Source organism: Pongo abelii, chromosome X, assembly GCF_028885655.2.
Source record: "Pongo abelii isolate AG06213 chromosome X, NHGRI_mPonAbe1-v2.0_pri, whole genome shotgun sequence".
NCBI classification, from domain to species: domain Eukaryota; kingdom Metazoa; phylum Chordata; class Mammalia; order Primates; family Hominidae; genus Pongo; species Pongo abelii.
In genome coordinates this window covers 144,915,489-144,940,079 of record NC_072008.2, presented here as the reverse complement: position 1 = coordinate 144,940,079, position 24,591 = coordinate 144,915,489, and the positions used below count along the sequence as shown (strand labels likewise).

General features: G+C 37.6%; 1 protein-coding gene across 3 annotated transcripts in view; it reads left to right on the top strand.

Annotated features, from left to right (window-relative positions):
• Positions 1-24,591, top strand: part of FGF13 (fibroblast growth factor 13) — a 592,158-nt gene that overhangs the window by 468,301 nt on the left and 99,266 nt on the right. Inside the window, exon 1 of one of the 3 annotated variants that reach the window (XM_054544114.2) lies at positions 11,520-11,680. The exons of the other annotated variants lie outside the window; for them this stretch is intronic. Coding sequence (XP_054400089.1) covers positions 11,653-11,680 — 28 coding nt within the window. The 5' untranslated portion in view covers positions 11,520-11,652. Of the gene's footprint in view, positions 1-11,519; positions 11,681-24,591 lie in introns of those variants that run through there. 3 annotated transcript variants of the gene reach the window in all.

Below are 24,591 nucleotides of genomic sequence, written 5' to 3'. Positions count from 1 at the left end.
TTATTTGAACTCTCAGGAGGCCCTTCTTCCTTTCTGAAACTCTCTCCTTCCTTGGTTTGTGTGATATCACTATTTTCTACTTTGTCTTTTACCTTTTGTCTAGTCTTCCCTAGTTCCTTCACTGCCTCCTCTTCCTCTATCATAAATGTTAGTGTTTCTCATGGTTTTATCCTCAGCCTTCTTCTAATCTTGCTCTACGCATTCTTCCTAGAGCAGCTCATCCATCTCCACACCCCCGCCATGACTGTAAACACCATCTCTTTGCTCATCACTACAGAATCTTTATCTCTAGACCAGGTCCCTTTCCCATATTCCAGGCTTACTACTTCTAGATTATCTTCACTGCCATACCCCTACAGGCATACCTAACACTGAACGTATGTGTATATGTGTGCGCATTCACATGTGTGCAGCAAAACAATTAGTTGGCAGAGAGTCAAAAAAATATTCGTATGTAGGACGAGCTGTCACTTTTTGAGTGATGTTGTGCACATTTAGTTTCCTCACCTATAAAAATGTTAAAAAAATCCATTTGGGTGATGGGTTCACTAGAAGCCCACCCCCCCATTTACAAATGTAATACCCATGTAACAAACAAGCACATGTACCCCCTGAATCTAAATTTTTAAAGATGTTAACTAAAGCTGTCTTTTGGAAAGAAATAAAAAAATTAAAATGTCTCTCCATTAATTTGAATTATTTAAAAACCTGACAGTTTAGCATTGTTATATAGCTGGAAATAATTATTGCTCTAATAGCCAACAACTGTTTTCACCTAACCATAGTTATTTAAATCACCCAAATAATTATAAACCTTTATTTATTTAAAAAAATGGGGAAATGCACTCCAAGTTTCTAACACCGCAGCCATCCTGTTGCCCAATCAGAAGCCCTAGAGTACTCTTTGGAACCTACCTCCTCTTCCCCTCCCCATTGCAGTCCATAACCAACGTCTGTAGATTGTATATCCACAGTGGCCCTGTGGTCTGTTGCCTTTTCTCTAGTCACAGTGTCATTGCCTTGATTGAGGCTATCAGCATTACTCTCGCACAATTGACATGCTCTCCATAGTTCTCTCTGCCTCTAGTCTTGTACCTACAACCACTATACTAGTCTTCATGCTGCAGCCACTGAAATCTTTCTAAAATGCCAATCTGACCAAGTCTCTCCCTTGCTTAAAGGCCTGGCATGGTTCCCCATGGCATAAAGGATTGTGTCAAATCCTATCCCGTGGTCCAGGGGGTCACACATAATCTTACTCCTAACACCTTCCATCGTTTTATCCCTCATCCTATCCCTGGAAATCTGTGCTCCAGCCATTCCAAACTGCCTGCATTTCTAAACTGTGCTAGACTGTCCCAAGCCTGTATGTCTTTGTACTTGTGAAATCTGCCTGCAATTTTCTCAGCCCAGCACATTTTCACCCTCCCCACAATTGATTTGACCAATGGCCAGTGGCCTTCAAAACTCAGCTCCAAACACTTGCTCTGAGACAGGTTTTCCTGATCATCCCTGGGGCTAGGTTTGGTAGGTAGGCACGCGTACCCGCCCCCCTGTGATTTTACAATGCGTGTGCCACATTTCTGTCATTGCACTTATCACCTTTTAAGATAATTATGTGTACGTGTGTGTGTGTGTGTGTGTGTGTGTGTGTGTGTGTGTGTGTATTTTGGTCTCTCTCCCCTGGGACTAAAAGCTCATTTAGGCCACAGGCTTTGTATGATTTCTCTAGAGCAGCTACTCTCTTCACCTAGTTGCCTCCTGCTCTTCCTTCGTTTCTCAGCTTAATATCATCTTCTCTGGGATGCTTTCCCTGACTTCAACCTCCCAACCCCCAACCAATGGAAGGTTCTGTGAGATATCCATCCTCTGTAGCATAGGACTTCTCCTTTGCATTAAAAGTACCTGTTTATTGTCTGTCTCTTCCAGTAAACACTGAACTCCTTGAAGAAAGGGACTAGGTTTTGTTCACAATTATGTTTCCCACTGCAACCTCCTATAGCCAAGCACAGAGAGCAGTACAGATTAGACACTTGTTAAACATTTGCTGATTCACTTTTCTTTTGGAGATTGTGATTTTGCCTCTTATTTCTTTCATTAAAATTGCTTTCCCATTTTTTCAAAAAAAATTTTTATTGTAAGAAAGCATAGCATGATATCTACTCTTTTAAATTTTTAAGTGTATAATACAATATTGTTAACTATGAGCACAATGTTGTACAGAGGATTTCCGTTTTTAAAACACTCCTGGTTACTTTTTGGTTACTTTTCCAAGCATTATATAGTTTTGTAAGTTTGGACTGCTATCTTGTCCTCTAGGTGGTGTTGTTTGAAAAAGAAATGGCAAAGTTGTTGTATATGCTTTCAAATGAATGAGTACTGTATGTGTCTGCTAGTGCTGACATAACAAAATACCACAGATTGAGTGGCTTAAACAGCACAAATGGATTTTTCTCTCAGTTCTGGAGGCTAGAAGTCCAAAATCAAGGTACTGTTAGGTTGGTTTCTGGAGAAGCCTCTCTTTCTGGATTATAGATGGCCACCTTCTTGCTATACTCACATAGCCTTTCCTCTCCATGGAAAGAGATTGAGCTCTAGTGTTTCTTCAGCTTATAGGGACACCAGATCTATCAGATTAGAGCCCTACCTTATGGGCCCTAATGTAGCCTTAATTATCTCCCTTAAGGTCCTCTCTTCAAATACAGTCGCATTGGGGGTTAGAGCTTTAGTATATGCATTTGGGGGATGCAATTCAGTTCATAACAGGTATACATCCCAAGATTATCAAAATTTTGTGCAATTATATGAAACAATATATTTAAATCACCTTGGAGCAAAGCAGCAGAATTAGTTGTAACCAATGATCAAATGTTCTGAGTGTCATTTACCTTATATCTCAAAGGAGGGGGATTATGCTGCTGGAGCAGTGCAGGGACTAGTGGAAGTCCCAGAGAACCTTTGGGCTTGAGAAACGGTATTTGCGTTCTCTCCCATTCCATCCCTTCAGGTTACTAATCCTGAAGCCTAGAATCTCGTTGGCAGGCAGAGAACCTCCATTCTCTCCAGGTCAAGCGGACATCTTCAAGGACTTTAATTTTACCATTTCCAAGGTACTAGGCATCCAAAAGCTCCTCAAAGAACCGTTGCCTAGGAACCAAAAATACTAGAAGCAGTGGAGATGGCCTCATCCTTGGAAACTTTATGACCTCATCCCGCTCTAGCCATCTGATAGATGGGTTGAGAATACAGTGCCAAATGAGATTAAGACCTTTGAGAGGCCATGAAGAGGGTCCTTTCTGAGTGATTCTGTCAGTCCTGGCTAAAGAGGCCTGTGCCCAGGAGACATCAGCCTGGCGTGCCCTTGAAGTGTTTTTCACTCAATGCTACTATTAAGGGACCTTAGTAGCTACTGTGGGAAATAAAGGATTCTGAAGGCAAATTAGTATGTTTATTCCACAGTTTCTCACATTAAATAGATTTATTTACCGTAGGCTTTAGTTGAACCTTTAGCAAGCCAAATACATAATACTAATTACCAATAGTTTGGTGTGCTGTGCACACAAACTCACTGATCACAGGACCTTTTCAGTCAGAGAATCTTGATCAAATTATTATTCTCCAAGACTCTCTTTTAGGAGGGGTAACAATGACGAAAATCATGAAAAAAGCGATTGCTGTGAGATGCACTTTGACTCAAATAATTCCTCCAGGCCTACCCTGCTCTCTCCCTCCCTGAGCCACCTACACATTGGCCCCCAGTAATGCCAAATTCGTTTGGCCTCCTATCTTGGCTGGGCTGCCTTCTCCTGTTAGCATGCCTTTTTCTTGACTGACTTAGAATTCCCATAGGATTCTGTTGTCAGCCTTGTTTCCAGGTTCCATTCTTTCTGATGAGAATTGGTGGGCACACAGATCAGGCCCTTGGGAGTGTCAGAACCTGGTTTGTTCCTAACTCTATCAGGGAGCTTGGAGTCTGCCCTGGCTAGGAGGGAAACAGATGAAATCACTTGATACCTTTCAAATAGAGGCTTTGCTTACAGCCCAGGGTAGAGTGCCCTAGGGAGATACTAAGGGACTTGCATACTAGCCATCTTACAAAAGGCTAATTTACCTGGCCACACTGGCCAAGGAAGAATAATAAGAAGGAAACCAGCATTTATCAACTGCTTACTATATGCTAGGCGCTGTAATAAGTGCTTTGCATACATTACTCGAGTTCTTACAACCAACCCATGAGATAGACAGAATTTTTGGATCCACTTTACAGAGCAGGAAACAGAGTTTCAAAAATATGAGAAGACAAGCCCAATGAAGCATAGCTTAGCATGAGCAGAAGAGCACAGGACTCCAGTCTATGCCCCTGTGGCTCTAGGGTCCCTGCTTTTCACTACTTTTCTCTGTTGCTTCCGGGTGAATCTAGGGAAGTGGTGAGGTCCATCTGCATTGTGTTGGTCAAATCAAAGAGTACCTTAGATAGCTATTTGAAATAATCTCTTTCTGCCCCCTCCTGCAAGAGCCAATTACTTTTAGGAAATAGCTTTGTGGTCAATAGAACTTTTTTTTTTATTATAGACAATGATCTAGGTTCTGGTAGGGAACCTACAACTCCAGTCTTCATCCTCACAACGAGGTGCTAACTTAGATCCTCATCACTGTCACCTGTGTCTCTTAACAGAGCTCCCTATATCCTATCTTCTTCTTTCCCCCTCATATTCTCCACTCTGCAGCCCAGGTCACTTTTCTGAATGTCATTTGATTCCTTTCTGGTGTAAAACCTAGTCACCATTGAGATCAATCCAAACTCCTTAAACTGGCTTCCTAAATTATTCCCTGCCTATTTCTTCAGTGTGTACCTCCCAAACCCTCTCCTCTGTGCCAAATCTCACCCCTTAGTCTGTAGACATGCCAAACAACTTCCAATTTCAGCTGTGTCCTGTTTAGTTTCAGGTAAATGTGCTCCCTCACCAACCTCATCTGCCTTGGGAACAGCTGTTCAATTTTCAATGCTCAGTTCAACTGTCACCTGCTCTATGAAGTTTTTCTGGTTCCCTCTCACCTTCTCTGAGTCTTACCAGGCCTGGTACAGCCTCTGAGCCTTATATTCTTTAAGATGGCACTGATTGCCTTCTGCAGGTATCTCTCATCTCTAGACAAGCTCCTTCCCCAGCAGGGACCCGGGATTATTTATTCTCATGTCTCAAACACCCAGAACAGGCCTAATCCATAATGGGAATCCAGGAAATGTTTGCTGAATAAAAGAATGGAAAGGAAGTTTTCCTAAAATAGGGTAAGAATTTGACATTAATTTTAAAATTGGCCAAGAGAATCTTCAAGATAAATGAAATGAATAAAGATTGTAATTTGATTTGTTTTGTCCCTATTGTCGTGAGATGCTAACCTGGAAAAATCTAAATATTTAATTTATCTTTCCATGGAACTCCTGAGAGGAAAAAGAAATTGTTGAAATCAAGGTTGGTGCCTTGTTGTTGGGAGGATTAGCATGCAACTGAAATATGTTATTTCTCCACACGGGGGTGCTATAAACACAAAAGAGGCCTTTCTCTATTAATTTATTCTTCCTCAGAGAGAGAGAGAGGAACTGCACAAACCAGGTAACTTTTTTATTTTCCCTGCATTGTGTACAATTGTGCAAGAATGGAATCACTCTCCACCATTGCCAGAAAATTATGTATGCCTCGGACAAGTCTTCCTACTAATAAGATTCACACTCACACACACACATACCCCCAACTCCTTTAAAAGACTCAGGCATCAAGTTTAAAGATGTATGATTTGTGGTATATCTGGAATTTGTTCATTGACAGATTTAGCTGTTATGTACTATGATGTCAGAAACACAACTGAACAGAATAAAAGCATGCACTATACTGCTTTTAACTCTCATATAGGATAGACCATTTTAGAGGAAGACTCATCCAGGTATCAGAGATATCAGTCAGCTCTTGTCAGTAATCACACATAGGTATAGTAGTACCAGCTGTGTACACTTGTTTAGATTTGTTTCTTATGAAACCATGATGGGCAGCACACATAACACAGTCAATATTTGGGAAAGTTGTACTTTGTGTAACCAGTGGCTTAAGCAAAGCAAATCTTGTCTTCAACATCTCATCTCCAGTTTCTACCTTCAGCATATTTTGATGGCCTTGGATTCTGAGTAATATTTTTGAACTGTACTCATGTATGTCTTCCCATTTAGACTCATTCCTTTAACCCCTGGGCTCTGTGTGTATGTGTGTGTTTTCCATATTTATAACTCCTGCACATGACAAAGGTCCTGATACATTGTAAGGACTCAGTTAATGTTTGTGGATTGCTTGCTTATTGATCTGTTTTCACAAAAATGCTGCCAAAAAATGTCAAGCAGGATAATGATAAGGTTACAAGAGAGACGAGTGAATGGGCAAGAAGAGACTAAGGGTAAAATAAGAGGACTAACTTCCATTGACTGCTTACGAAATGCCGCGCGCTGTGCTGAGGACTTTATATAAATATCTCATTTAAGTCTTATAAAAGCCCAATAAAGAAATAATTATCATCCCAGTCCCACCACCTGTTTTTTGCATGATTGTGGCCATGATATCAAAATAATCAAATAGACAGTATTTGGAGGTATATAATAGTCTTTACCTATGCCTTCCATACATCAGGACCTCAATGGTGCTTGACTAGGATTTGCACTGTGGGTTAGTATAGTTCATGGGTTGTTATTTGAAGCTGACTCTTGTGTTCATGCAGAAGGGCAGGAATCTTCCTGGCTGTTCTGTCTGCCCCTGTTACCCTCAGTGAAAATGAAAGGAAGCACAGTACATAGTGGTTGACAGGAATGAAGGTTTCCAACCTTCTAACTGTGGTTGGAGAGCTTCCTGTGTGGCATTTCCCCTCCTTCCTGGAACTCTTTAGTATTGTAGGAAATCAGTGACTTGGGCAATTGCGATAGACTTCAAGCAATTGGATTCACTGAAGAACATTTTATGGAGGAGGAGGAGGAGGAGGAACACAAAATCTTGAAAGCTCTGGGTTGAGAGAAACCATCAAGGGTATCCACATTAACCACTAAGCAAAAAACTTCTTAGTGAATTTCCACATAGGCAAAAACAAAAACAAAAATGAAAAAATTAAACAAACAAAACCTTATAGGGTTGTCGTGAAGATCAGAGAGAACGTACTCCTGGAATATATTAGGTACCCAGTACATGTTTTAAAAATAGACTTTATTTTTAGAGCAGTTTTAGGTTCATAGCATAACTGATCATAAGGTACAGAGTTGACATATACCCTGTGATTCCCTGGATGGCCTCCCTACTAGAAATATCCACCCACTGGAGTGGTACATTTGTTACAATTGATGAACCTATATTGACATGTCATTATCACCTAAAGTCCATAGATTACATAAGGGCTTGCTCTTGGTGTTGTACATTGTCTGGGTTTGGACAAATGTATAAAAGGCCATTATAGTATCATACAGAGGAGTTTCACTGCCCAAAAGATCCTCTGTGCTCCTCTAATTCATCCCTCCTTCCCCACCAACCCCTGGCAACCACTGATCTTTTTACTGCCTCCATAGTTTTGCCTTTTCCAGAATGTCATACAGCTGGAGTCACATGGAGTAACCTTTTCAGATTGGCTTCTTTCACTTAGTAATATGCATTTAAAGTTCTGTGTATTTTCATGGCTTGATAGCTCATCTCTTTTAGCCCTCTTTTATGCCATTGTCTGGATGTACCACAGTTTACTTTTTCATTCACCTACTGAAGGACATCTTGGTTGCTTCTAAGTTTTGGCAACTATGAATAAAGCTGCTATAAACATCAGTGTGCAGGTTTTTGTGTGGATATCAGATTTCAACTCATGCGTACTCAGTATTTTTTAAATGAAAAATATATCTGTCCTTACTCCCATAAATTCCTCCTTTCCATCAGTTCTTCCCAAGGTGAGGGATCAGTGCATCCAAGAGGCCCAATTTGCAGCAAAATGCTCATTAATTAGCCAAGAGGCTGTGGTGGCACAGCAAGTAAACAACGTACTACAAATCTGTTTACAGCGGCTTCTGCAGACATTTTAAAACAATTAAACTGTCAAGGGGGCCTGGAGACAAGAGCTTTGCATTTTAATGGGAAATGATTAAATCTCAGGCATTATTGCCTTTGATGTGTCTAGGCTTTAAGAAGAGGGCAGAGTATTGATTGAGGCCTCCAGGAAGGCAGGAAGCTTACTTGTGCTGCTTGACCACAATGCAGTGAAAGCTTGGAGATCTGTAACTCTTTGGGCTGGAATTAAAGGCCACTAGCCAAAAATTTAACTAGATTTGTCAGCTTCTGTTTAGTTGGACTCTGCCTGTAGGAACAGATGATAGATCATGACCTCCGGGGTATTATTCGTCGATTGGCAGAGAGAGAGAGCCCCTTGCTGATGGCATCTATTAGAAAAGGCTGAATGACACAGCGCCATGTGGTGACCTCAGTATTTACACTATCTGGATTAAAACCATTGTAAAGCAAGTGAAAGCCACCCGTGTAGTCACTGCCTAAGTCAACTAATGCAAACTGCACTCTAACCTGTGAATATGTGTGTGCCACAGTTATGACGGACACGCAGTCTCAAACATCTAGTGTATTCTACCTTCTCTATTGATTTCATCTATTCACAGGTGCTGGTCAGATCACATGTGGTTCTTGCCCTCTAGCTACTCACAGTCCAGTAAATGAGGGAACATGTAAGCAGCTGGGTACGATCCAGTACAGTGATAGATGTTGTTGGCTACAGTGAGGGGACCAAGGAGGTCACATTCAAATTGAGAGATGTGGAGGGGCTGGCAGAAAATTCTTTCTAGAGAAGGTTCTACTTGAAAGATTAGTAGGCAGACAAGGGGACAAGGACACTTCAAACTGAGGGAAGTTCTTGAACAAACCTGTGGAGGTATGAAAAAGCCTAGTACATTCCAAGAACCCAGTCTGGTAGTGTGGAACCTGAGTCCTCTGGTACTTTTTAAAGGATGGGGTGACCTTAGTCCTCAGGTTTAAAAACTTAAATCAATAAATAAATGATGACGTTATTGAAATATATCACCACATAAGGCTAAATAGAACAGGTGAGCACTACCATTCTCTGTGCCTTTCTATTGCTTAAAATCCTTCCATTTGTCATACTTCTTAAAAGTATGCCAATTGGAGAACAAGACACTTGCTTCCAAAATGAGAATACCTTTGTGAAAATTGACAAATTTGTGTGAATTAGCTTAATCAGATTGCTTTCCTCCACAACACCTGACCAAGACCAGCCACTGTGATGACTAGCAGAATAGGGGGATGTGAAATGCAAAAGAAGGTAGGAGCATGGGGTACTGAGGGTGGAGAGGGCTCCGCTTGCAGTGGAATTACAGGCAGCTAGGGAGCAGCACAAAGGCCCTGCATGGCTGAGAATTAGTTTAGGGGAAAGGAAAGAGAGGATAGCAGAAATAAATTTTACCTGACTTGCAATTTGGCTCCATGTCAGCTCTCATTTTGTTTATTTCTGTGCTCTCTAGACATCAATAGATTGAGCTGCTCCCATCCCTGGGGACCCCCTTCCTCACTACACTGACCAGTGCAGCCCCTGCAGGGCCATTACAAGAAGCTATGGCACAGCTGAAAGACTGAGTCTCTTGATTAGACCTGATAAGACCACTCATATTAAGATGACTTAATTTTGTCCCTTGAGAAATGCCTTTTTTAAGAGCTCTCACATTGGCCAAGAGAGACTGCCTCCATATTAAGGTTTTCTATTTTTGTTTGAAGGAAGTTGGCATCTCTCCTGTGTAAAGAGTTTACTGAAGCCTAAATTCTTCCATTAGCCATTTTGGTTTGCAAACAGGGATCTGAATATATGCAGCTTTTTACCTGGTGGCCTGAGCACTCGCTCAGCTTCCCAACCAAAGAACAATGGGGAATACCCCATGGCCACATTCTGAATCTGATCATCTGTGCTTCTAAGCATGATTGACTAGTTAAAATAATGGTTTTCTAGGAAACAGGACTGGCTACAGGATTTGCAGGGGTTAGTGCAAAACGAAAATGTAGAGACCCTTGTTCAAAAAATTGTTAGTTTCAAAATGGTGACAGCAAATCATTAAACCCAGTGCAGGGCCCTTCTCAGAGCAGGGCCCTTTGCTGCTGCATAGGTCATGTGTCCAGGAGGTAGCCCTACCAAAGAACAGCTATTTTGCCTTTTTGGGTTCCAAAGGCTCCTGTTGTTCAGGTCCCTGGGCTGTGGATGGCTATTGGGGTATAGGGGACGGTGTTTGATTTCAGGGCAGAACATATTTTCTCCATCCTCTGCCTACTGCTGAAATCCCATCCTCAGAGCTAAAGCAATTTTGTTGAGGCTGGATCCCTTTGGGAGGGGCTAACATTTGCAGCTCTTGTCTGTTACACTCTTAGCGTTGGATGGAAAAGTGGAGGGAGAGAGCACAAGGCAATTTTGATTATACAGAGAAGCTTATGAAAAAATATGTAAGTTTATGGAATGCTTTTGGATATACATTATCTTCCTTTCCATATAGCACTGAATATGGGTACTGGGGCTTAATAAATATAGCTCCTCGTGGGTGCTGGTAATTCTTCAATATTCATTGATAGTGACAATATTCAGAACTTGAGACAGATTTCCTTTCTCTCTGACTCAAGGGCAGTTTTCCCAGAGCCACACAGAAGGAGAATCCAGTCTGTTCAAAAGGAAAGACTCATTTGATCCCAGAATAACTTACATTTCCATTTCTATTTGAAGTTTTAACAAAAATAGTGGGTCTTCCATAAAGCAAAAATAAAAAGTATGGCAATTTTGTTTCAGGGTTTGCTTTTTCTTAAAATTTTGATTCCTATATTAACACTATTGAGTGCTTCAGTAACGAGTATGGTGTAATGCTAAAATAGTCTGTTTCTTGCTCTTTGTTATAATTAGCTAAAAGCCTTTTCATAGGCTGCTCATAGATTTTCTGAATTTTTAACAAGGGACTTTTATATGAAAATATAATTTTGTGGCACAGAACTAAAAGTTCTGGTAGAATTTCAACATTTTACGAGTAATTGTTACAGAGGATTGAGCAACTATAATTCTTACAAATGTCTATTTTGCTTGTAGTGTTTTCTATTCATCAATAATTCAATTTCAAAATAAAAGACACATTTCAACATCCCAAACGCTATCGGGGAGCCTTTCAGATTCCTGACTGTGGGAGAAGTCTACCAAATGAGGCAGCTAGCTCCAAAAACTTCTCTAATGTGCTGAGGGATCCTGTTACAGACCGCTTTTCATAATTCTAGAAGGCAAAATAAAATTTTATGCTTGGAAATAATAAGTTTAAGCAAATAGTATAGGCAAAGCTTATGTCTGAGTCCAAGCAATGGTCTGATTACTGCCAGAACAATACTGCTACATGATGAATCATTAATGATCTGGGAGAGTCATAATGGTCTGTCACTAATGCCCATTAATGATCTCTCTATACTGAGAGTATGGGCTTGATGTTTCTGGCCATTACCTTGGAGAATACTTTAGATATGCCTTAAACTTTCTCTGATCTCCTCTCTCTCTGTGTCTGCTGCAAATGTAGACAGCAATTGTCTGGGTAGGACCAGCTTATAAAGAAGCATGGCTTTGTTAAGGAAGTCGTATTCAGGTAAGATTTATTTATGCAATGTTTTTGAAGGACATGGATTTGAATGTTTATCCTGGACATTAATGCCTTTGTAGAAATTAACAAAATTATACCAGGGATCTTTCTGCTGAGATATTTTTCGTTCTGGATGGGACAGGGGTTCTTGATTCCCTTTACTCCGGGATGTTTGACTGTTAAGAATGGATTCTTTTGGAAAAATGCATCATTTTTTTTTTTCTAGGAGGAATTTACAATATTAATTGTTATAGGAAAGTGAATGTGTATTTCTGACCATTTAAAACTCTGCATTTAGAAAATGGTGGCACTAACTGATTCAAGAGAGATTTCCTACTTCTAGATTTGCATTTACTCTATGCATACAGCACAAAACATTAATTTTAATTTCTAAAGAAAAAAGAGAATAATTGTAATTGGCTTTTAATGTATTTTTCTTTTAGCTTAGTGAAAGAAAGGAAAGAAAGAGAAGATGACACTTAGCTAAGGGAAGGTGGACACAATCACACTTTAATTCTGAGAAACTTATTAGATGTATCTTCAGGGAAATCACAGAAGATAGGCACTCCATAATGTCTCAGCGAAACTAGGAGAGTATCTGTTCCTCCATGGCGGCAAGGCAGATGCCGCAGATAGCTGATGGAACCAACGCCCAAGAGCTTCCAGCTCACGGAGAAAAACAAGCTGTGAGAAGGTTGCCGGAGCGACCAGTTTCAAGTCTCTTTGAAAAGAGCAGGACAGGGATTCTTTTGGAGGAGTGAAATCACTCCTCCAGCTACATTTTTAATGGGAAGTTTTTACATATAACTAATAAAAAATGGTTTTGCCAATCTTCATATTATCTGAATAAAGCAACCTCATGAAGCAAACACTTTCATTGAAACCCTTTGCACTTTCTTTATCGTTGAACCTGAAAGAATCCCAGAGAACTCTAACCTTGCTAAATGTTGTATTTTGCTAGAACATTTTGTCCAGATGAGTAATTATTCATGGTGATTTTCTGTTTCCTCAAAATCCTTCTCTCTGTCCTGAAACTGCTGAGTAGCATGTGTTTATATTCATGTAATTAACTGGGATTAATAGGCTTTCTCTTCTGAGTACTTCACAGGATATCCTCAGCTATTTGGAGTTCTCCTAGAGCATCCCCAAACGGAGATTTGGATTGATTTGTCATGTTGCATGAGCATTGTTTATCTGATTGTTTTTAATTGGTTTCCCCATAAAAATGAGAGAAAAAAAAAGCTTATTTGAAAGATTAGTACATCAAGGGCAATATTAGTGATGAAAATCATTATAGAATTTGTGAGATTAGTTCAACATTTAATTTTCTGATTATTTCCACAATTCATGTCTCTAAGAAACCCGTTAGAGTTTTCACCTTCCAGGTGGTGGACAGCTTATAATCATCATTAAAGGAAGGAGCTACAGACTATATGCCTCTTTACTCAGGATACAGTATGTGTGGCTGAAACAACTACACTCGTCACTCTGCTTGTAAAGTATTTGAGTGAAACACACACATTAATTATTTGCTGAGTAAGATCTGTGACACAGGAAATTCTCACCAAACAATTATTTTATTGACATGTGAGTCTATGAATTGGAGACTGTCAAATTGCCATCTAAGCTGTTTGGTTAGATTCAAGCACAAACTAACTTTATGCTTACAATAGACTTATAGGTTGATTGATGAAATGTTATAAATAGACATGTCCATTTTTAATAAATGTATGTTTGTGGGAAACTGAGCCCCTTTGCAGAAATGAATGCAAGCTGTGGGACAGATTGGTAGTGACTGAAAATGCTGCAGTTGCTCCTCTGAAAGAAATATTAAAATATCTGATATAGCATAGGCTCTGAGTTCATGGTAGAACAATGCAATGCAAATGAAATCAGGAGAAAGGATATGCAGCCAAAGAATGGCAAGTCGCAAGAAAGGTCACGTAGTTTATCTCTTAGCCTTCGTACGGGAAAACACTTCAACCCTTGTACACAGATGAGACTGTCCCAGCCACCGCATCCACAAGCTCTCTAAAGAACTCATTTCAACAGCTCTCAAGGCAAGAACATCCATCCTAAGTTCTCCATCTCCAGTTAAGTCTGCTGCCTCTCATTTGATCCTCAGGGAAGCTAAAGAACAGACAGCAGCTGTGCTCTGTGTAACCCTTCCCAGCCCAGAAGCTCTCATGATTATGCTTATTTAAGTTAAGGTACCCTAGTTTCTTTAGTCTACCCTTTCAATCTTGTTTTTAACCTACCATATTTAGCTCACCAATTTACTTCTCTAAATGTTTTTGTCCTTGTTGTGTTCCCCTCTGCTTGTCCACAATTACTTCTTCAGCTTTTTAAGGTCCTTTCACGTTCTTTTCTAAGTAATTATGAGTTTCTCTATTCAGTGGCTATTCCTACACCTGCCTACTACTCCATGTATCATATTGACTTAGAGTTTCTCAAATAGCACATGAAGACAGATTTTCTTCTCTCAGGGAAGAAAACAATATATTTACATATATATATTTGTATATATATATTTGTGTATATATATAAAACAATATATTTGTTAATCATTTCCTTAGCTGTAGGGACTTAGGAAACAATATGTTTACTAATTGTTTTTTATCAATAATCCCCGGTCCATTTTTCAGGGGTTGCAAATGTGTACTTTCAGCTGTTCTATAGATCACTCGTTCCAAACATTGAGGCCATTATCACCTGGGCAGTGCCTCAAAGTGCTTTCTCATGATATGCAGTTCCAACTGCCTGGCCCTGGGTTTGTGCTTAGTATATACTTAGTTTTTGTTGAGTAACTGTATATACCCAAAATGGCTGTATAGACCACTAGAAAATATTTCTTTTTATTTTCTTTGGGAAAATGATTAAACAATCTAGCTGATCTTATAAAACAAAGCAAAAATGACCATCTTCAATTTGGGTTTTTAGAATGTATAGTGGTAGTCTATATTTGTCTTTTGCCATTTGCCTTAGAAACTGGAGGCTTTTGAATTGAGAAAACTATTAGAAGTGAAGACATCCAGGGTGGTAGAAAAATTCACCCCAGCAGCTAAAGCTCTTGAGAAGGAAGGAGAGTATTCAAAAGGAAGCGAGTGCCTCCTGGGTAGAAAGAGTTCTGTAAGTCCCCCTTGGGATACCAGTCTCATGGGAGAAAAATGTGCCGTAACTTTTATTTTCATTCCAGCAGGGCCACTGGGTATGACCTAAAAGTTTAGGCATATCTCAGTTGGCAGTATAAGTGTCTCTCGTTTTATAAAATAAAATTGTTTCCAGAAAATTATATGTAAATCAAATCCCACGTGAAATCCACATGGGATATGCAGTAAAGAAAGGAGCCTTTTTGTGAGTGTTTCTATAAAGCGAAGACTTATTTTATAATAGACATATTAAAAGGATTACTCTTTAATTTATCCATTTGAAAGTCTGAGTTCTAAAATATCAGAATGAAAACAAGATATCTGCATTCTATTCAGAGGAAATTATTTGACCAAAGCTTGCTAAGCTTATGTATGCTTTAATGTAATAATGCCTCATTTGTGAGAATGTTAAAAATGGTTACATTTAAATCTGCTTACTTTGCGTTGGAAGTTTCTGAAGAGCTTATTGGTGTTTCTTACTATTTAGCAGCTTTATCTGATATGACATTATATTATTGCCTTCTAAAATAGAATTTTTAAAAACTTTATCCAAAGGAGCCATGAATAACTGGCATGGCCACTTACTTATGTAAATAGGGTATACACATATCTCCTGGACCCAAAACTCTAATCTGTTACCATGCCAATTCCCTATATTTAGTTCAACATGCCGCTGAAATGTCTAAATATTGGCTCTTTCCCAATGTACTCCATCCTTTACTCTGTTCTTAGAGAATGAAGAGTTATGATACAGGAACTTCGCCTTGTACAACAGAGTAGGTGTTATTTAGGCATATTCCAAGGCTCCAGAGCAGTCAGCCTTGGAGGTGTTTACTAGGACTCTTTCTGTGGTTGGTTAGTGCATGCATCTCTGTGTAAATACAAAATATAAGTGTTCTTTGTAGTAGTCATTGTTCCACTAATGCTTAACTGCATAGCTGAATAAGAGAAGATATTTTTCCAGCTCTAATACTAGCTAATATGATAAAATCTAAATAAAGTCTCTAAATACCACATTCATTATGTCCCTTCCTTATATCAAAACTTTTACTGGCTTCACTTTGAATGCCAACTAGTTGGAGGCAGTGTTTGATGTTATTCTGTAAGCAAAGCCTACAATAGTCTGGCTCAACATACCTTTCTAGTCTTATCTCCTTCCTTTCCTACAAGAACTACTTCAGCCAATCCAATTGCCTCCTAGAGGAATTTGCCCAATTCATTATTGTATAATCTATGCAGTGCTCTCTCTGTGATGTGCTAGACACCAAGGAAGGTGCCAAGATGAAAGAATCATAGACCCGGCCTCCAGGAAGGCGCAGGCTGGCTGCCCAGCTAGCTTATATCAGACACTCTGTGATGAATGCTATAACCTAAATAACAAAAAAGCAGCAGAGGACTAGAACTAGGAAAGATGCTTTCTGCTGGCTGGATTTGGGATAGCCTCATCGAGGAGGTATAAGTTAACCAGGGACTTAAATGTATGTGAAAATTTCGTTTGTGTCCTCTGAGATACCTTTCCTCTCCTGACAACCAAATGAGATTTCTTCACCTCTAGAACTCTCATAGTACTTAACTGGCTAAACCAATCGTATGACACTCATCCAAAATTTTCTTACATTGTTTTTACCTTTGTGCTCATTTTCCCCTCTGGATTATTATATTCCTAGGAGGCAAGGCCCATATTCAACACTTTATTTCCCTAACTGATAGCACAGAACTACTAATGATAGCAACTACACATGTCATTTATGTGAAAAAGAACTTGGCTGGGTTCTGAGAATTCCTTGACTTAGTTAACCACTGCTATACAGTAGCATGCCAAGATAATAAGACAGATGACAAAATGACTCAAATTTACTACTACTGGCTGGGAACTTCATTCCAAACCTTAATATAGTCTCCTGGGAAACTGCACTGGATTGCATACAAGCTGTGAAGATTCCTTTGCCTTCTTTCATTGACTCAATAAATATGCAGTGAGAACCTACAACAATAGTCCAGGCACTGTGCTAGCTTCTAGGTATGCAGTACTGAATAGAACATGGAATATATAGTCTAGAAGCAGTTCAAACAGCCTTTTGGTCCTTTTCCCCCAAGTCACATCATAACCCTGTCCTATATAGCTTTTCTAAATTTTTTTGTCCCCTTGCACTGAGCATCTATCCTATATATCTTAGTACTCCGAAGGAAAACAGTCCAAAGACACAATGTCAGGTTTTCATTTTTTTTCCTGTCCATACTATTTCATTCTCTGAGTATGTGATCCACTTGATCCTTGTTAAACAGTCTCTTGGCTCCTCTTCATTAAATAAAGTAGTCTTAAATAACCACCCTACTGGTTAGACTGTGTGATCAAAAAATAAAAACTACCATTTGTTAAGTGTCAACTACAGCCCCTTCCCCAGCTTGTACACTGCACAGGTGTAACTCATTCATACAGTAACTGCACAATGTAGATTATTGTTTTCCTCATTTTAATACTGAGGGAAACTGAGGCTCAGAGAGGTTACATAACATGACCAAGATTTGTGATTAATGAACACTGAAGCCAGTCTTTGGTTCATGTAATGCCATCCTATCCCAGATATAGTAGATTTTCAGCAAGTTTTGGTTTGTTCATTGGTTGATTGTTACCATTCTGATTGAAAGATCTTTATATATATATTTTTTTATTTTTTTTTATTTTTTTTAAATGTTCTAAATGGACATCTTAATAATTGAAATTAGCACATACTCTACCCCTCAAAACAATTTATAAAACAAGAACTATTGTTTACATTACGCAACAGGGCAAAACCAGCCATGATCAGTAGCTTAGCTCCAGGTCACATATCAGGTGAAATTCCTCATGCGGCTCCAACTGATCCAGCTGTATTTGATCAGAGCGACTTGCTGACCTCTCATCTCATATATTTTAAATTACAATATAAGAGGTTGTTAGTCTTTGGTAGCTATTAATCCCAGGCATGTGTGTTTATGTTCCTAATAGCAATTACATGAATGCTTTATGCTTAATAGAAACAAAGCTATTATTTTGATGCTTAAACATTCTTTAAACATTTTTACATGAAAACATATTGACAATTCATGTGTAAATAACACAAAAAGATTTAGAATCCCAGTTACAGTTTCTGTAAGATGCCCAGTTTCAAAGATCCAACTAAAAATAAGTGTCAGCTCATCGCTATAAAATAAAATAATCTGATTTTATAGACATATGAAAGCTGACTCATAACACTCATAACTCATGAAAATATCCAAAATCACATTTTGAGCATTAGCTTCAATGTTGTCTAACTACATTATTTCTATATGGGAAAATTCTGTATTCTGGGCTGAAAATTCTGCAACCCAGCTGTTCCCAAACTTTAGTGTGTGCCATCAATATCCTCTGTGAAACTGGCTAAAATTGAAGATTTCAAGCTGAGTTGGTTGGAACCCAAGGATCTACATTTTAATAAGCACTCCATGTGATTCTGATACAGGAAGACCATCCACATCTCACTTCTGTAAGTATTCTTCTGCACCAGTGACTCACTAGTCTTCATTGTTGTCGTGCCCTCGCCCATCCATACACAAGCAGTTGTGTATATTGCTTTTAAAGTTTTTTTTCAATTTAAGTGTAATTTATATAAAATAAAGTGCTCAGATGTTAAGTACTTTTATCGGTTTTTCAAAATACACATACTCGTGCAATTTATTCCTCTTTCAAGATCTAGAATATTTTCATCACCCCAAAAAGGTTCTACATGCCTTTTCCTAGTCAACATTTCTCTGCCACCAGAAGAAACCACTTAACTTACTTCTATCACCATAGGTTCATTTTTCCTATTTTAGAACTTCATAGAAATGGAAACATTACATTTTGTGCTTTTTTGTGTGTCTGGCTACTTTCACCCAGAATAATGTTTGTGAAATTCACCTATTTTTCTGTGTATATCAGTAAGTCACTACATTTTATGGCTGACTAGTATCCATTGCATGAATATGCCAGTTTGTGTATCTATTCTCTCATTCAGAGATATCTGGATTGTTTCTAGCTTTTAGCTTAAATGAGTAAAGCTTCTATAAACATTTTTTACCAATCTTTTTGTGGACAAATGTTTTTATTTCTTTTGGACAAAAACCTAGCAGTGAAATTATTGGGTCATAAAGTTGATATAAGTTTAACTTTTTGAGCTACTGCCTAAGAATTTTCCCAAATGGCTGTACCATTTTATATCCCCACCAGTGATGTATGAGAGTTCTGGTTGTTCTACATAATCATCAGCTTTTAGGGTTGTCAGTTATTTTCATTCTATTCATTCTTGCATGTATATGGTAGCATTGCATCTTGGTAATAATTTGCATCTGCCTAATGACTAATGATGTTGAGTACTTTGTCATGTGTTTATTGGTAATTTGTACATATTCTTTAGGGAAGTATTTGTTCAAGTCTTTTGCCAATCTTGATTTTCTTATCTTATTGAGTTGTTCACAGTAGCTGTTTATTATCTTTTTAATGTCTGTAGCATCTCTAGTGATATCTCCACTTCTATTTATTATATTAATGATTCTTTTTTTCTCTCTTTTCTTGGTCTGTCTTGCTAGCGGTTTAAAATTGTATTAATCTTTTCAAAGAACCAACTTCTGGCTTTGGTGATTATCTCCATTTGTTTTCTGTCACTGATTTCCTTTCTCATTTTTATTACTTCTTTCTTCCTACTTATTTGGGGTTTAATTAGTTTTTTTTTTTGTTTCTTAAGGTGGAAACATAAATCATTTATTTTATAACTTTCTTCTTTTTGAGTGAAGGCATTTAAAGCTACAAATTTTCCTATAATAACAGCTTTACATTAACTTCATTGTTTTGATATATTGTACTTTATCATTCAATTCAACCTATTTTCTAACTTTCTTTTTGAATTTTTTTTTTTTACTCATGACTTATTTAGATATATAATGTTTGATTTCTTATTGAGGGGGTGGTCTATGTACATTCTGGATGTTAATTCCAAGCTTGATATTTGGCAGTCAGATAACATACTCTGATTTCTTATGAATGTATTTAAATTTGGGTTATGGCTCAGCTTATGGTTTATTTGGTGAATATTTCACGTGAATTAATGTGTTATTTGCTGTTGGTCCGTTCTGTACGTTTATATCAGGTCAAATTGATTGACAGTGTTGTACAATTCTTCTATATTCTGACTTTGTATACAATTTCTGTCAATTCTTGAAAGATGAGTATTGCAAGTTCCAACTATGATTATGGATTTACCTATGTTTTCTTTTAGTGTTATCAATTTTTTGCTTCAAATATGTAGTGCCTTTGTTAGTAGGTACACACACATATAGGAATTTGTGTATTATTGATTAATTGACCATTTTATAATTATGACACTTCCCCCATTATCTCTGATAATATTCTTCACCATGAAGTCCACCTTATCTGATACTTATACAGCCACACCATCTTTGTTAGGATTAGTGTTTGCAATGTGTATATTTTCTATCTTTTGACTGTTATTGTTTATGTGCCTTTATGTTTAATGTCTGTTTCTTGTAAGCAATATGTAAGTGAGTCTCTCTTCTTCTAGCTCCCAAATTCTGACTTTTATTTTGTTTTGCAGTCAATTTTATTGTAATTGTTGATGTGTTTGGATATAAATCTTCCATTTTAGTATTTGAGTTCTATTTGTCCCATCTTCTCTGTGTCCCTCTATTTTTCTTTTTTAATGTTTTGGGAGTGAATCAAATAACTTTTGTATTACATTATTTTTATTATTTTTAGCAGTTTCTCAAGATTACAATATGCATCTTTAAATTATCTCTGCTACTTTCAAAACATATTCTATTACTTCACAAACAAGGTAAGACATTTACAACATTATTCTTCCAATTTTCTTACAACCTTCATGATTGTTTTCTCATATTTTATTCTGTATGTGCTATAAACCTCTCATTACAATTTGATTATTTTTAATAGCAGTCACTACTCATTGATGTAATTTCTATATACATGTGCACATTATTTTTATTATTATACTTTAAGTTCTAGGGTACATGTGCACAACGTACAGGTTTGTTACATATGTATACATGTGCCATGTTGGTGTGCTGCACCCATTAACTCATCATTTACATTAGGTATACTCCTAATGCTATCCCTCCCCACTCCCCCTCACCCCACGACAGGCCCGGACATGCACACATTATTTTTAAGATAAAGATCTTTAATATTTTACCAATTTATTTACTCTTCGTGTTTTTCATTTCTTCCTGCAGAATTGGATTTTTATGTGATATAATTTTCCTTCATTATAAAGAACATTTTTTGTTCATTTCTTTTAGTGTTTATCTGCTGGAGAAAAATTCTTTGTTTCTTTTTTTCTGAAAACTTATTTATTTTACCTTTATCTTTGAAGAATATTTTTGCTGGATATGTAATTCAAGTTTGGCAGATTTTATTTTTCTTTCAGCACTTTAAAGATAAGATATTCCATTGTCTTCTTTCCCTCATTGTTTTGGTCAGCAGTTATATATCTCTCTTATTATAGTCCCACTGTAGGTAGTGTTTCTGTTTTCTCTGCCTGCTGCCAAGATTTTCTCATTATCTTTCGTTTTTAGCAGTTTGACTATGATATGCTTAGCTGTTTTTTGTTTGTTTGTTTGTTTGATTAGTCTTGTTTGATATTCTCTGACATTCTTAGATATATAACATGTTGTCTTTCATTGATTTTGAACAATTCTTGGCCATTATTCCCTCATATACTTCTGCTTGATTCTCTCTTTTCCTGAGACTCCAAATTACTCATGTGCCAGATGGTTTCCTATTGTCCCACAGATATCACACACTGTTCCAATTTTTTTGACTGTTTTATTTCTTTCTGTTGCATTTGGATACTTTGTTTTCAAATGTATCCAAGTCACAAATTCCTTTCTCTACTATATTCAGTCAACTGATTAGCCCTTAAAAAGAATTCATCTCTGACATCCTACATTTTATTTCTAGCTTTTCAGTTTTTTCTGTATTTGTACTTTCCATCGCAATACGTAAATAATACATTTATTCAAGCATGTCATTTGCTTTTCTCACTAGACCTTTTAAAATATGTATCATAGTTATTTTATGGTCCCTGTTTGATAACCCATAATCTGGGCCATCTCTGAGACTCAGATCTATCACTTGAGTATGTTTCATGTATTCTTCCTTTTTTTGTAAGTCTTTTCTTGTTGTTTATCGAATTTCTATTTGAAGGCAAGTCACTATGTGTAAAAGAACAGAAACTGAGGTGAATTATGCCAATGTCCAAAAATGAGAATACCTTTTCTTCTATTAGGCCATTAGTATTTTGTTTGGGATCAATCTACTCTTAGATTGATCTAGATCTGAGCTTTAGTGACATTCAGTTCACCACAGACTGTACCTTATTTAAGAGCAGGGTCACCATCTTATCTACAGCAATGCTTTAGCTATGAGTACCTGGATGGTTTGTCTCTGTTCTCTTAACGCCATACTTCTGCAAGCTCTGTGTTCCATAACACAGGCAGGAGGGTGTATTCTCTCTTATATTTTTTACCCTTCACAACAGTAGAGGGTCAATGGGTGGTAATCAGTGTACTGAAGGTACTCAATGCCCATGGGGTGTCTCTCAGATGTTATTCCTAGCCTTCCTGTACTATGCACCTAGGACTGGGAGAGGAGGTCTCTCTCAACCCTCCTTCCCCTCTCCCAATAGTAGATGGTCACTATTTCCCACTCATTGTAAAGCCTAGAGTGTGGGAGGGTTTTAACTCATACTTTCTGAAATTTGTTTACTAGCATATATTAGACTTGTGCCTGAGGACCATTATTGCAGAAGTATGTGAACTCAATATAATGTAAATAAAATATCCACCAGCCACATAATATTCCAAAACTGTGTACACTTGACTAAGCAATAATTACACATATTGCCTGGTTAAACCCAGTCTCCAATTTGGATACCAGAGTTTGTTCTTGGTAAATTTTAAATGAAAATAGTCTTTAAAGTTTCAAGGGGCAATGGCTCAAGGGATTGAGTATTTGGGAATGGGAGACACTCCCCATTTAAATGCTAGATGAGAGATGGATTCCACTCTGAAACTTTGGAGAACCAGGAGTTATAACCCACAGAGCCAAAACAAGAAAGTTGCAAAAATTATATCACTTAGAGTGAAATATTATCAAATAAGCCATTCCATGATGGATTATGGTTCATAAAAGGCTTTGATCTAATATAAATGTGTTTATATTTTACTGCATATAAGGATCCTCATCAGAGTATTAATTCACACATTTTTCTTTAGTTTTTGCTAAGTTTGACTTTGGAAAGGATAATATAATATGAAAATAGTGGATGAATAAAAGTCACTGTTAACATACAAGTTTTCCCATCTGTCTTCTTTTTCATATTTATTGTTACAACCTTTTGAACTTGGGAGACATTTTTTGCACAAAATAGAAATAAGGAGTTACATGAAATTAATGTCCAAAGATGAAAGCATAAAATTGCAGAACACATATGTTTTTCCATCTCTTTATTGTTCATGTTCACTGTAATGCTTTGGGGAGCATTATTTATGGGCTATACTTTCAAACACCGAATTTAAAGACAAGAAAATATTAATCATTAGCCTAGTTCCATGTTTTTCCTAGGTACATTTTCTTAGTAGAGTATGAAGAATGTATTAGCTTCACATTGATATCCTATGGATTTCTATGGTAAATCTAGAACTGTTCTCCCATATAATTAAATAGGGTGGATTTGTTCCACAGTTATTTTCTCTATGCATCTCATTGTATTTCATCGTGTAGAAAGTAATGTGATTATGGGCTTTAGTCAGAATGTTATTTTGTTCACTTAAGATTCATTCTCAGGAAGGTTGAACAAATTTGAATTTCATATGATAGCTTTCTTTATGTGCTTCAGTAACTCTCTCCCTTTATATAAGAGAAAATCTTCTTGTTGAAGAGATCTACAGATCTCCCCAGTGCCTGGGGGGCCTGAACTAGCAGCAGAGGGGGCTTCAATGAAGGCTACTGCTTCCTGTGCCTCATTAATAGGGGTGTTATGCATATTTCCCAGAGAGAATGTTGGTGTTGCAGTTACTAACCCTTCTAGATATTTGACACAGAGTAAAATTTGCCTTATTTCCTAAAGCCTCTGAGCTAAAAAAAAAAAAAAATGAATCTTATTCCTTTTCATTATGTGATGTCGGGCAAGTTAGTCTTTATGAGCATCACTTTCCATATCAGAAAAAAATGAGATACACATAATACCTACTTTGAAGGATTATTGTAACGATTACAGATATGGTTTATAATGAGCTTGGTACTTGGTAGGCACTTACCAAATATGAGCTGTCATTATGGCAGCAAAGCAAAGTGTTAAAAGTAGGGACTCCAGAGCCAGACTGTTTGTGACCAAATCCTGATTCTGATATGTACTAGCTGCCATTTGGGCAAATTGTTTAACCTCCCTACCTCTCAGTTTTATCATCCAAAAGCTAGGAGTAATAACAGTACCTACCTCATCAGTAGGATTAGGTTAATTAATACATGTGTAAGACCAGTGTTTGGTGCATAGAGTAAGTGCAATATAAGTATTTGCTATTATTCTTCTCCATTTCACACAGCCCATACTAGGGCAAGCTGAGGAGATGTGAGACCATTAGAGGTCTCAACTGAGTATCAGTCATCTCAGTTGGTCTACAGTAGATAAGAGATTATGACTTTTTGTCAAAATGTATGTGCAGATAAAGCTG